Here is a 15117-nt window from a genome sequence, read left to right as displayed (position 1 = left end):
TATATGCATATTAAATTTATTAAAACTAAAATATGAATATAAATTTAATTTGTAATAAAACATATTCAACGAGTAAAATTAAAATATGTATATACAATAATGTCTCCTTTAATATCATTATAAACAAGGCTAATGCACACCCTCACCATTTCTCTCTCTCTCTCTCTCTCTCTCTCTCTCTATATATATATATATATATATATATATATATATTTCAAATGCAACCATGTTCATTTATACAACCAATACAACCCAATTAATTAAGATATTTATGAAGATGACTAGAGTTTATTATTATGATTTAAATATTTATGGAAGGTGACTAGAGTTCATTAGTTATGATCAATATTTTATATTAGAAAACAATTAAAACTTTTATGAAATCACATATTCATCAAATTAAATGGACGGTTGAAATTGAGTTGCATTGATTGTACAAATGTAAAGAGTTGCATAATAACTCACCTCTCTCTCTCTCTCTCTCTATATATATATATATATATATATATATACTATACGTATAGGTTAGCTTAGAAGATTAATGTGAACAAGAATATCTATCGACGTTCTATCCTCTATCAAAAAGTATCGATCTTTCCGCAAACAAACTCACCAACGGCTTCCCGATAACATCGAAAGTCTGAAAGATATCCAAAATCTTTTACTATGTTCCATCTGTTAAACAATTGTTGATATGAACTTTGGCAATGAAAATTTTATGAAAATCAAGTGAATTTTGCAAAATGTTTGCACTTGATTTACAAAAACGAACTATTGATTAAGATTTCAAACTTTAAATGTTTGTCAGTATATAAAAACAAACAATCTTATTGATTCAGATTTCAGACTTCAACACCACCTTTTATTAATCAGAAGTGAAATAAGACTTTAACATCTCTTAAAAAACATACGTCACCTAATTGATGCGGAAGACCAGTTTAATGTTCCTAGAAGCCCATAACTAGGCCAACATGAGGTGTTACGTTTGAACGTACATAACTTTTGTAACGTATCTTCCTTTCAGCCACATGATACGCCGATTCTAACCTTAGAACGAGAAGCACTCTTTGGGTAGATCTCGAAGGGACCTACAAGATTTTCAAGGCCAAAAACGTCATTTAAAATGTATTCTTTTTGCTATTTTTTTCATTTTATGCTAGATCCATCATATATATCCAAGTCTGTTCTTATTTAACTCTCTATTTATATTATAAATGTGTAATCTGAATGGTCAGTTGAGCAATAGCAAAAAGTTTATTTTCCATCAGTTTCTGCATTTAAGTTTGTGCTTACAGCTTAGAATTCGTTAAATTAACAAGTTTTAAAATATAATTCTTGGGTATTCACATAATCAACAAGTTTAATATTTGGTTCAATTATCATATGTTGCATCATTAACTACTAGTTGTGTATCCGCGCAATGCGGCGGGAGTCGTGAATTTTATTGATTTTGAAGTTTCACTGGTTTTATTAGAGAAGATTTAACGATGATATAAGTTACACTTGGTCTTTACATATTAATACAATTTGAATAAATAAGAGTTATGGTTTCTATCGATGAAAAAAATTGTATGACAGTTTAAAATCCAATATATTTAAAATCCAACATATTTAAACGACTCCACAAATGTGTTCGATTTACACCAAGAGCAAAGAATCAAGAGATCGAGACCGAGAGTTCTAGAGCAATTGAATGAGAGAATTTTTAATAACTCATGGTAAATATCAGTTTGAATCTCACCTTGGGGATGGGGAGAAGACATGATAGAGATATAAGAGGGTGAAGACATGAGTAAAATGTGTCAAAGGTATTTTAGGAACATGAAAAAAAAAAATGTTATAATGTGCATTGGTAAACTTGTACAATATGTTATTTTAATTGTAGATTAAGAGATTTTAAAACTGAATGCATAAAGTAATAATACTTAATGTATTATAAGTTGTTTTTAAGACTTTTAAGACTTCGTGCGTAAATGTATAGTACTTTGTACAATAAAATTTATTTTTAACACTTTTGATGAATTTGGTTTATAAGATGTATAGACACTACACTTATTTAGTATCAATTATAATAATTTTACTAAAAACAAAAATAATATAAAAAATACATTTAATTATTGAAGATCATCTTAGAAAATCCAAATAACCAAATTATTTTCATACTTTTAACATAAATAAATTAAATATTTATAAGGAAAATTAATTAATAGCCCTTTTTCACGATGGGTTTATCTCTTAGCCATAATTTACAGATGTGGTAAAGAAGTTTATGAACTAGGTTTGCAATTGTAGGGATCAAATATGTAAATTAATTATAAGTATGAGGGATGTGTTTTTCCAAATTTACATACTTGGTATCCGTAATTGCAGATCTGGTTCATAAACTTATATCTTTTTCTTATACTTTAATCTCTCTGTAAATTACATACCTATTAATTACAGACCTATAACTATTTTCGTTATTTAGAAATAGAAATGAGGAAGAGATAAAAACATACAACTAAAATGTTTATTTAGGGGCTGTTTGGGATTATTTATTTGAAACAACTTATGTTTTTATATAAAAGCACTTATCAATTTATTACAAATCAAAAGAATTTAACTTCTTCAAAAATTTCTTATTACCAATTTAACATTGATATAAATTGTTTATCCAAATACTCAAAAGTAGTTATTACCGCCTCTTATTTCCCTATTTATAAATAGTAGTAATTTGGAAGAGCGCTAAATTATAATAATATTTAAAAGGTTTATATATATATATATATATATATATATATATTCAGATCACAACAAAACATCTCTATTCACAAACATGTCTGCTCCTGCTCCTGCTCCTGCTGCCAGTCGGATTCTTCTTCAATCCCTCTTCCTCCTCTTCTTCTTCCTTCTCCTTAATCCAATTCCATTTCTCCATGTGAGTTCCATCATTTTCACCACTTGTTTCTCCTTACATTCTAACTTCTTATCATATTTGAATCGAGCAAACTTTCTCAATCGATTTGGTTTATGTTCAAGTGTTTTCTCCAATGAATCTGTAGATCTTCTCATATTCTCTTCCATGTTCACTTGATTTCTGCTAATTTTGTGTTTCCGCTTTTGAAATGAAGGCAAATGAGCCGGTGGCGGAGGAATCGATGCTGCCGTTGATAGAGCCCGGAAAAGGAGAAATGATGCGTCTGGTATTAAACGATACGCGGCGGAAGCTCGGTGGTTTCCAGATTTGTTCACTTTGCACTTGCTGCAACGCCGGCGGCGGCGGTGGCGGTGGCGGTGGCGGTGGCGGTAAATATTGCTTACCTTCTCCTTGTTGTTATGCAATCAACTGCAACATCCCAAATCGGCCGTTTGGATTCTGCTCCTTCACTCCAAAGACATGTAACTGCTTTGGATGCCATCTTTGATCAAAACCCCAAAATCTATTTGATTTTTTGTGATAATTTTGGTTTGAAATTTAGGGGTTTTTGGTTGTGTGAATGGGAATTTTCTATTTATTTATTATTAATTAGTAGGATAATTTACTATTTATAAATTATTGTTTGCATTTGATTATGTTTTGTTGGAGGAATTGATTAAAGAAATCTTGGCTGGATTCAATTGTATTGGGTTTAGCAAACTATTGGGAATGTATGTGGGTTGGATCGCTTCATTAAACTAGGATTAATTTAACCATTAAATTCTAATTATTTAGAGTGGTGTACAACTTTTAATGCATGATGTACACGTTATCTTTCGAAAGGGTAAAACGGGTATTTCAATATTAACGTAGACATCTTGTATATGGCCCGGTGTCAGAAGGTATGCATTGTTATTACAGAAAAAGAGGATATGTATTACGTTCTGCTCTTTGTGTAGATGTCAGGTTTGTGAATATATTGCTCTTTCAGACCCTGCGTCTAGGGGATGTAGTACTGTACTTGTTAGGTCTGGTTTGGTACTTTGGTTCAAGATTTGTATTACGATATACTGATTTAGGGGTATGCATGGCAAATATAAAGTTACGAAGCCCTTTTGTTCATTTTTCGACATATCTCTATCTCACGTCATTGAAGATCTTCGAATGTAGCGCCATGGAACGTTTATAGGTGTTGTACGTAATGACATGACATGATTCTATCGGACCTTGTTGATCCATGCTTGTGAAACTGAAACAAAGAATGAGATAACCCTTATGGGTAGCTCACCTGACTGTGTCTTTGGTTTGCTCTCTGCTGGTTACCAGTTTGAGTCCTTCTAGAACCATCTAGAGGTTTTCCCAACTGTTAAATTATATAAAAGAACACTGAAAATGAGGTTTCCACACCTCTTAAAGACATTATATTGTGATTTTCTAAACGAATTGTGCAAAACACACGATGTTAGCCGCCGACCTCAAGTCAAGAACGGTTGGTTCAAAAGACTTGGTTTAATATTGTGGTACCGGTGGGGTAACACATCGCACTGGCAATGAGCGTAACGATACTGAAAATCTTGATGTATATGTATATTAGGTAGAGAATTATTGAGTATTAATGTTGGTAGAAGTTGGGCAGGAGCTAAGCAATTAAGCCCTAGCTACCATATGCAACCATTATGAGATGGTTGGGGTTCTTCTTCTTTCAATTAATTGTTATTTATTAACCATTTTTTATCGAAGACCGAAAAATTACAGGGTCTCGAGTCTTGTGTAAATTCGTTGAACTTTTTTCTCGAGAAAAGAAAACGACGGGTTACGAATCAAAAACAAGATTGTTGCAAATGTCAACAAATATTTGCTTATCGAGATGATTTATCGTTTGATGATCTTCGATTTCGGATGAAGATTAAGAAGCAATAGATAGATTTTTATTAGCATCCATTGCAAGTTGTATTGAATGCCATGCATTGACTTTATGTTGAAGATGGCCATGTGCGTTGTTTGCATGTTCTCTGATTGGGACATTTTGTCGAACATTTGGTAGGCATTGCCTATTTCTTACCTTCAAGGTTATTGATGCCCTTAAACTATATACGACATCGTTCAATAGAAACTTCAAATTTATTGAGCTTTTAACCCGTTTGATTATTTTTTTAAGTAAACTCAAATTTGGTTATTAATAACTTTTACAGTTTCGAAATTACAAGATGGTCAAAAAACGTATAGATTTACCTTAGGATGACATAGTCACATATCTTTCCGGCTAAGGAATGAGAAATCCTTCCTTTAGGAATTGGCGACTTACCCATTTAATGACTTTGGCACTGAACGTTCCCATACAAAAATAAAGCATTGGGTCGAACTCTTCTTGGCTACCCAGCGTTTACCGTGGGCACAATAACAAAGGTGCGTCCTTTTTGAGGAAGGTGAGGATGGCGTCAAGTCATCATGCCCAAGGGTAGGTTCTTATGCGTTACTCACCCGTCGGCCACTGGAACCCGATCAATTCGATTGGGCACTACCCAGGTTCGGGTTCATAAACAATGACAATGCACTCATATTCATCACTGTAGAAATTGGGTTCAAGCTTTCCCCAACCCCTTCTCATCAATTGGCTCGGGGTTATCCTGCACTTGGAAAAAGAAGCTAGGTAAAAGACAAAAAAATCGATAAAATGAATGAAAATACCCATTTATTTAATGGAAATTTTTAATGGAAGTGAGGGACTAAATTTGGATAGTTTTGCCAATCACAATGGTCAACTTGTAATTTTGAAACCACAAGGACTAAAATTGTTATTTTTGACAAACTACAAGGACCAAATTTGTAGTTTACTCTTATTTTGTGTTAATTACATTTTGTGGTATAGTTCGTTGTCAATCAAATTTAATTGAAATTGACATTTTTTACATAAATCTACGAAAAGTGTCTTCCAAAATTGAAGAGTGAGAACCATAAAAGTCGTGTCTAATTGGTTTAAACTTGAACTTTAAAGGTTAAAAGTTCATGGAGGTCTCAGGTTCAAATCCAATGAGGAATAAAAATCTTCTTGTGGACATGGAGGTTCAAATGCGGTGACTCCAAATTACGAGCAAAACAGGTGGTCGTTTTGGGATTAGTCGGCTCGTATAGCGGGTTGAATATCCAGGTTAATAGAAAAAAAGATTGAAGAGTGTGCTTGGGGAATTAGATATGACTTGGATATAACAAAAAAATGGGACTCGGTAGGACAAAAATGCGATTTTGTTATCCCACCAAAATAGATGGAACTATTTAGGAAAAGACAGTTTTACCCTCATGTTAAAGTATGTCAAGGTTTTGTTCTTTTTTGTTCAATCGTTAAGGTCAATTAAGATATGTCAATGTTAATCAGTGTTTTCGTGTTAATGTATGTTAAAGTATTTGAAGGATGTTAAGCTCCATATATGTCTACATCACATATCGTCGAAAATTCGTTTATTTACGGTCTTGCCACCGTGCGTTTTTTAGGCACCCGACCAAGCAACAAAACTCATATGAGGGCTACGATGGGGTTCCCATGGTTATCACAAAAGATGAAATTCTTGGGTGATCTCAAGTCTATTCGATCTTATATATATGGTCGGTTCAAACAAGATCAAAGTCAAAATAAGAAAACACGAGAAGGAAAACGACTATTCATCTATGGTTGTGATTAAGTTGCCAAAAATTAGGTTGATAAGGGCATTTTGGTAATTTGTATTTTAACAATTATCTTTGATTTCTCCGTTGCTGTCAATCTTTAGTTCAATACATAGGGTAAACTTTTTCTTTCAAATCCTTTCTCAATCTTCAATTTCTCGTTGTTGTTGAAAACATAGAGGTCGAAAATTTAACGAGATTTCATCACGTTGGATGTAAAACCCTGGTTGAGTTAATTACATCACAATAATTTTTTTGGGAGGAAGGTGGAGATTGTAGAGATTAGAGACGGTTTTGGATTTTGATCCCTAATGCTTCTTAGAGCAGCTTCAATCGTATGCTAAAATGGCGTTTTTGTTGGGTTTTTAACTTCATTCGACTGGCAAAGAGAACTTAATTTTGTCGTTTTTGACGGGAGAGAAACCACAAATATGCCGACCTCCTATTCGAACGACATAAATGTTGTGTGCTTGGAGATGAGGCGTTTTTTGGTGTTTATAACCCCACCAATTTGCCCCTTTTTTTGATGTTAAAGTTGAAGTTGCTCTTAGTGATGGTAGATCGTCTAAGAGAAAAAGAAGAGAAATTTGCCAATACCCAATATCTTTCTCATGAATTCACTTTAGACTTGGGGGCCGTTTACCAAACGCTTACTCGGGTAAGTGAACACCAAGTCATTTTACCTTACCGGATAAATATGGTAAAGATCAAAAACCTTACCGGTGTAAGAGCGAGACAAGGACCAAGAGTCTTACCCGGTAAGTGAGCGCGATGACTCTTACCACGGTAAGCGCTTACCGGGTAAATTTTTGCATACAATGCCGTTTTGGTGGTCTAAAATCTTATCCGATAAGTAAATAACAATGTTAAATTCTACCGGTAAGCGCTTACCGGGTAAGTGTTTGGTAAACGGCCCCTTAGATTTTCTTCTTCCAATTTTGCCTTTAAATACCATTTACGTTTTTTAATAGGGAAGGTATAGAAAACTTTAAAAAAATCCGTTTTAAATGATTAATTCATGAACTTTTTCATTTTGAATAATTAAGTATCTGAACATTTAATTTGAATAAATAAAGCATTTAATTTTTAAAAATTACCTACATCATTTTAATCTAAAAGAGTACATGTAAATTATTATGAAATTTTAAAATAAAAAAGAGGGTAAATCAATTTTATCGTTTCTCAAACCCGACACCATTTCAACCCCTCACACCCAACAACAGTGTTACCTCTCATCACCCCCGTCGTCGTCTGTTCTCTATACCGTCAATCGTCGTTGTTGGGCCCTGCAACCGATCTCCCTCCTTTTGATCTTTTTTCTTCCGATTCTCCTCTTTTTACAACAATTTTTAATGGGTTAAGTATAGGCATATAAGAGAGATAATCGGGAAAAAAAGAATAAGAAAGAAGGAGATCAGTGGCATGGCCCAATAGCACTGACGGGCATTGATAGAGAGTGGACGGCAATGGAGCGTCGAGAGGTGGCGAGGGTGAGCAATGTCGTCGGGTGCTAAGATGGCACTAGGTGCGAAGGGTTCGTGAGTGGTCGAGAATCCATTCTTTGACTTGGTGTGTGTTTATTTGTGTAAACCATAACCTACCACCTTCATTTTCCATCGAGAACATATCAGTTGATTTATTATTTGTTTGTTTGTGTGAAACCATAATCTAATACTTTTATTTTTTATCGAGATGGATCAGGAACCTATCGAGACCAATCAAGAACTCATTGCTATCGATCGATACCAATCAAGAGTAATTGAGAACCCATCGAGACCAATCAAGAACTCCTCAATTGACTTGGTTTTGTGGTTGTGCATATAAAATCATAACCTACCACCTTCATTTTTCATCGAGACGATTGAGAACCTATTAATTGACTTATGTGTAAAACCATAACCTACGACTTCCATATTTTATCGAGATGGATCGGGAAGTGATGGTGATTTGCCCTGACCCAGTGGGGAACCCGGTTCACCCGACCCGAACGGGGACGAGGATTCCCTGCTAAAACGGGTCCTGGGGCCAGGGTTGGGGATCCCCGGTAGACTCAAACCGGGGACGGGGGATGTTATTCAAACCGAGGCCGGGGATCCCCGGTAGAATCAAACTAAAGGATACTTTTTATAGGGTTTGACCGGGAATTGACCGGGGACGGGATGATAATCCCCGTACCCACCGGGGACCGGGGCCGGGGGACGTTATTACAAACCGGGGACGGGGCCGGGTATTACAAAACCCGCCCCATCCCCGCCCCGTTGCCATGCCTTTCGGGAACCTATCGAGACGAATCTAGAACTCATCAAGATCAATTGAGAACCCAATTAAAAAAAATAGAGTATGTAGAGTTGAAGTATGTTCATAATGAATAAATGCATGATGAATATTATGGTGAAAACAAATATTTTTCATAAATAATATACTAATATGAACACTAAAGAGTTGTTGTATACACGTGATCATACATAAATATTCATGAAGAATTTTATGGTAAAAATGTATATTCGTGATGAATATCATACTGATGTATGAATACCTAAAAGTTGTTGTATACACGTGAGGAGGGTAAGAAAATATCTCCACCCTCTTAAATCAATCCTAAATGAAGAGATCCACTAGATCAATTCAATTCTAAACGGTAATTCATGGGTTGTTTTGGGATTAAAAGTGATCAAGGGTCCAAATCCCTTCTTACAATCATTTTAACTCATATTCTCACACGATCCTTCGTTATACACGTGAATATATATAATTATTCGTGATGAATAATATGTGTATTCATGATGAATATTATAGTAAAAATATATATTCAAGATGAATTTATATTGATGTATGAATACTGAATAAATGTCCTATATGCGTTAATGTACATGAATATTCATGATGATAGTATTTATATTCATGATAATGTTATACTGAAAATGTATATTAATAATAAATGTCATAGTAATGTATGAATACTAAAAATCTGTTAATTACACGTAAAAAATACACAACTATGCATGAAGAATTATTATAGTAAGTTGTATATTCATGATAAATATCGTATTGATGTATGAATATTAATAAGTTGTTTTACACATGTTACACTACTAGAAAAAAGGGCATCAGCGAGAAGACCATATGTTTCAATATCAAATACGCTTACAATTCTTTGGGTGTATTTAATCATGTATGATTAAACTTGTATATCATGCATGTAATCATATATGATCTTGAAATTTTTCATTTTCTTATAAAATGTTTAACTTCTCATTTAAATCTGTACGATATTTAGCAATCAATTAAATTTGTGGCACGATCTTGACCCGACCAATTGTACTCCTACAATTAATAGCAACATGAATATGACCATGTGCTTCTAATCCAAAATTTTAAAGCTAGTACCTGAGATATATATTAATGGATATATTTAATGATTTGACCAAAACATCAAACTGCCTTCGTGTTTGGGCACGTGACGACTTTTAACGGATAAACATAAAAGCAGTGTTTGATACGGAGTAATGATTGGATAAGATTGGACAAGACAAGTTGTTTATCTGGTGTTTGATACGATTATAATAGGATAAAACAAGTCGTCCCGAAAAATTGTTTGATGATTTTATATATCATATGACAGTTCTAAATAACACAAATAAAGTAATTGTTTAAATAATTTAATTTATAAACATTTTTACTTAAATTTTTATACACACACACATGTGTGTATATATATATATATATATATAATAGTACAAAATCTTGAATGAAGAATTCGATATATAATTGATGATAGTTCGAAAAAAATCGATTCATACAATAGAAAAACTATGTTTAAGTTGGTTTGGAAGATCCTTATGAATAGGTAGAGGCACGATGATGAAGGTTGTTCAACGACAATGGTGGTGGAGATAGAGATGGTGGTGGCCGTTGGACGACGGTGACAATAAAGGACGTGAAGATGGTCGACAGTGGCGACGGTGGCGGTAGACAGTGGTCCAGGAGGTAGTTGTGAGCGATGTGGTGGAGGTAATATAGGTGGTGGTGGTGGTCAGTGGAGGTGGCCAGCAGTGGTAGTGGTGGTGGCTATAGGTGATGGTGGTATGTGGCCAACGGTGGTTGTGTAGGTGGTGAAGGTGGCCGATGGTGGTTAGCGGTGGCTACAGGTGGTGTTGATGGCAATAAGCGGTGGTAACAATTAAAACAAGTACCATATCAGAGTTATATATAGAGTTGGGTTCCGGTGAGAAATAAAGTTATAATGAGAAGGAAAGTTATGGTGAGAATCGTAAGAAAAGATCTTCACCCATAGATCAATACTAAGTGAATGTCAACACTAATGAGATGCACCGAGATACACCAAATTAGTCCTCTTTCAAAGCGCAATTCATGTGTTAAGATGAGATTAAAAGTGATCAAGAGTTCACATTCTTATGTTTCTCCATAGCTTCTTTTCTCACACGATTTTTTGCCTATATACACATTTAAGAGGGAGGATCAAAGGAGAATGATACCTATCTAAAAGAATAAAGAGAATAATTCTGGGCCAATCATTTCATTAAAAAATACGTTAAATAAAACTTTTTTAAAAATCGCTCAAAAGGGCATATGTGTCATTTGTTGTATACAGATTAATATGAAAAATTCATTTATTTGTATAAATATTATTTAATAAATTTAATTGAAGTATTTATTTATGACTTTTTTTACATATTTTTTGTGATTTAAGCATAGTTATTTTTTATAACGTTTAAAATAAGTGTGATTTAGTTTTTTTATTTAAAATATTTATTTTTATTGTAGTAATTCATTCATTTAAGATTTTTTTACAAATTTCGTCAATGTATGTATCATGTATCATAGTAGAAAAGAAAGGTAAGTTATCTACAACATTACATGTGATATGTATAAATATGAATTTCGTTTTAGAGTACACGTAATCTTATATATTTTAAATATGTTTTGCTACACATCACATGCGATTCTGCTTTTTCATTATTTTTCTTTTTCAATATTTAATTTGAATAATTATTTTTTAAATTTTAAATCACATATAATTAAGAAAACATTTAAAAAAATTAATTAATTGTGAATCAAATGTAATTTTGATTAAAATTATAATTTTAAAAAAATTGATTTAAATAAAAAAATTGAATTCTTTAAATAAAAACTAAAGTATGCTTATTACAAATGCATTAAATATGAAATAAAGTGAAAGGATGATCATCAATTTGACCCGTTTCTTGTTTAGTTAGGGGCTGTTTGGCAATTGCTGAATGGTTTGGTGCAGAATGATTAAGTGGTCAGAATGATTAAGAGGCTCTTATGATATATTGCAAAATGAAATATAATTGTTTGGTAATTGTGTATAATGAAATTAGGGCTCTTAATAGTTAAGAGAGATCCATGATACAAAATCATTCAGATGATTTTAGAATCATTAAGAGGCAGACATTTTTTGCCAAACAAAATTCACCTCTTAACGATTCAGAGATTGCCTCTTAATGAAACTATTAAGAGGTAAACAAACAACCCCTTATATTCTTTTCTTTCACCCACGAAAAATGTTGGGTTTTAATGAGAACGAGAGTTAAAATGAGAAATATAAGAAGGGATCTTCACCCTTAGATGCATATTAAGATGATATGTTATCGAGATGTGTCAGGTCAATTCTCATATCCAGTGCAATTCATGGGTGAGTTTGAGATTAAAGGTGATAAAGGGTCCATATCCCTTCTTACGCTTCTCACATTAACTCTTTTTCTCACACGATCATTTGTCTACAAAGAAATACCTATTGTACATAAATGAATCAAAATTGCTGCCTCGGAAAGAGCTTTTACTATATTCTGAGACAACTTAAGTACAACTTAAGTTTTAAACAACTTAAGACATCTTGAAAATCCACATCATCAGATGCTATTATATGTACAAATAGGAAGAAAATAAATGAAAGTTTGTTACATCGATTAGCAAAAAAAAACTTTGTTACACTAAATAGGAATTAAACCAAACTCTGTTATATTTTAATGCATTTTGTAGAAAGTATATGTGAATGGTAAGAAGTCTTGAGCTTTGTGAGTAAGTGTGTTAGTGGGCTTTACACATGGATGTATGTAGAGGTGGCCAAAACTCGTGCATATGTATAATCGGTCCCCGGTCGGGTCAGACCCTGAATTTTCCAGAAAAATATAACCAGTTGAGGACCATTGGACCGGTTCCGATCCCTATAGGTTCAACCTCGAGTCAAACCAGGCTCATTTTGGCCATCTTTAAATGTGTGTATATATAGGTGGGCCTTGTGGCCTCTTAAATCTGGTAAAGGATTTCATTTTTGGTAAACTTATTTTTAGAGCAAAAATCACTTTTGGTCCCTGACGTTTGTCAATGTCAACAGTTTTCGTTCCTCAATTTTATTTTAACATATTTGACCCTCAGGTTTGACATCCCTCAATGATTTTCATCCCTCCTCCTGACGTCATCTCTTTTTTGTCATTAGGACTTCCTCACATGCTTTGCACACGAGGGTATTTTAGGGAAACATCCACCATTGTCCCACTTTTTGGAAGAGAAATGGAACAATTACATAAATTCAGTGTAGAGGCATATACCCGGTTAAAAAAAATTCCATCCCACCATTGGTCAAGATCCCATTTTAGTGCTAGTTTGTTAACTGTTGTGTAGACACAATTTTTTTTAATTAAATATTATGTTACGTTAATTTGTTAACCTGAAAGGCCTGTTGTGATGTCTTACTCAACAACAGGTGTAAAGTCTTCAACAATCCTATTGGAGTACTGTCGTGAGTATTTGATGAAAATATTAGTTATTGCACAAAAAGTCATTGACAAGTCTCAAGGACCTTTGACACCAACTGCAAGCAAATTGCTTGACAAAATAAAGAGAGAAACATCCCATTATCAGGTAAACTGTGTATGCTAAATGTGGATGTATACTAATTGTGTATGGTGATGGTTGGTAATGTAAGTTTATGGTAATGTATAAGGTAACTGGTCCATGGACAGACCAATGTTGTGTTGATCCAATGAAGAAGGTTTGCTCATGTAAACGATGGGAGTTAACGGGTATTCCAAGTAAACATGTCATAGCTGCAATCTGGTATAGTGTTGTCAATGGAGGTGTAGTTGATTTACCAGAAAGTTGAGTGCACCCATACTACCATCTTGATTCTTGGAAGACAATGTATAATTTCAAGATTAAGCCACTGAATGGAAGGTGAATATGGCCTAAATCCGGTTGCCCATTAAAAATTATCCCACTAAAGCATCATAATTAGATTGGAAGGCCTATAAAGAGTAGAAGAAAGACATCAGATGAGCTTAGTCAACAGTTGGTCAAAGGAACAAGATTGCAAAAGTTTGGGAAGACGACAACTTGTCACAGATGCAATTTTAATTGATTAAAATCTTACCAAGTAAGTCAAATGAGCGCTTGTTGGATAAACATTGGGTAAACAACCCCTTAGAGTGAGTTACATTCTTTTCCCCATGTTCTGTCAAAAACTATGAGTAGTCCCTGAACTCCATTTAAGGGGCATTTGGTCTTCTACCTTTTTTATTATCTTTTTACTGTTAAAAATATTGTAAATATTATAACACACACACACACACACATATATATATATATATATAGAGAGAGAGAGAGAGAGAGAGAGAACCCTCCACTCTGTTGACACATCCCTCTCCCTAATCACTGACCTTTAAATCTGATGATGCCATTTTAAAAAAATAGTGAAGAACACAAGAAATCGACATTTAAGGGTAGAAAATAGAAATGAATTTCTATTCCCTCCTAATTTTTTTGGAGGTCTATAAATGTTCTTGCATTCTCGTAAAATAAGGGTGTTCTCATTTGAACCTCCATATATATATATATATATATATATATACACACACACACACACATACTCACACACACATACATACACACACACACACACATATATATATATATATATATATATATATTTGAGATCATGTGAGACCAACTTATTTTTGTGATACCCGTGAGATCATCTTTTTACACTTAAAACTTCACAATAAAACACTGTGAATCCAACTTCATATTTACATATCTATACACATATATACACAGACTTGGGATCATGTGAGACTAAGGGTTTTTCGTGAGACCCGTAAGACCAATTCTCAACCCTTGGATGAGATCTACAATCTGAACATTCATAAACACCACGAGACTTCTCAATAATCACAAAATTGCCACCGTGCAACTTTAAACCATTAGATCATTAGCTTATAAAGTTGATTAATGAACATAAATTGGTTCTACGGGTCTTATGAAAAACTTTTGGTCTCACATGAATCCAACCCTATATATATATATACACACACACACACACATATATATATATATATGTATGTATATATGTATATATATATATATATATATGTATATATGTATATATATGTATGTAGGGGCATATTCAAGGGAGAACTAAGTTGTTTGTGGTAACTGTGAGAACTAATATTAACCACAAATCAATAGATAAATTAGGAAATTTATAAAGTTGGTAATTTTAAATTAAAATCTTAATGCAA

The 15117-nt window shown here is 33.5% G+C and overlaps 1 protein-coding gene across 1 annotated transcript; it reads left to right on the top strand.

The window, feature by feature from the left end:
* The first annotated feature begins 2794 nt into the window (after positions 1-2794).
* Positions 2795-3597, top strand: LOC112500027. The gene is made up of 2 exons (XM_025103292.1): positions 2795-2917; positions 3111-3597. Exons 1-2 carry the CDS (start codon positions 2816-2818, stop codon positions 3402-3404), a joined length of 396 nt encoding a protein of 131 aa, XP_024959060.1. The 5' UTR covers positions 2795-2815; the 3' UTR covers positions 3405-3597.
* Positions 3598-15117: the final 11520 nt, after the last annotated feature.

The sequence above is a fragment of the Cynara cardunculus genome, assembly GCF_001531365.2.
Source record: "Cynara cardunculus var. scolymus isolate 2C chromosome LG 1, CcrdV1, whole genome shotgun sequence".
Taxonomy (NCBI): Eukaryota; Viridiplantae; Streptophyta; class Magnoliopsida; order Asterales; family Asteraceae; genus Cynara; species Cynara cardunculus.
This window is presented reverse-complemented; position numbering and strand designations above follow the sequence as displayed.

Bases quoted from the DNA above. Each gene is read 5' to 3' on its own strand.
- LOC112500027 (XM_025103292.1), top strand. From the start codon at position 2,816: ATGTCTGCTCCTGCTCCTGCTCCTGCTGCCAGTCGGATTCTTCTTCAA. The intron at 2,918-3,110 runs GTGAGTTCCATC...TTTGAAATGAAG, and splicing joins ATCCAATTCCATTTCTCCAT to GCAAATGAGCCGGTGGCGGA.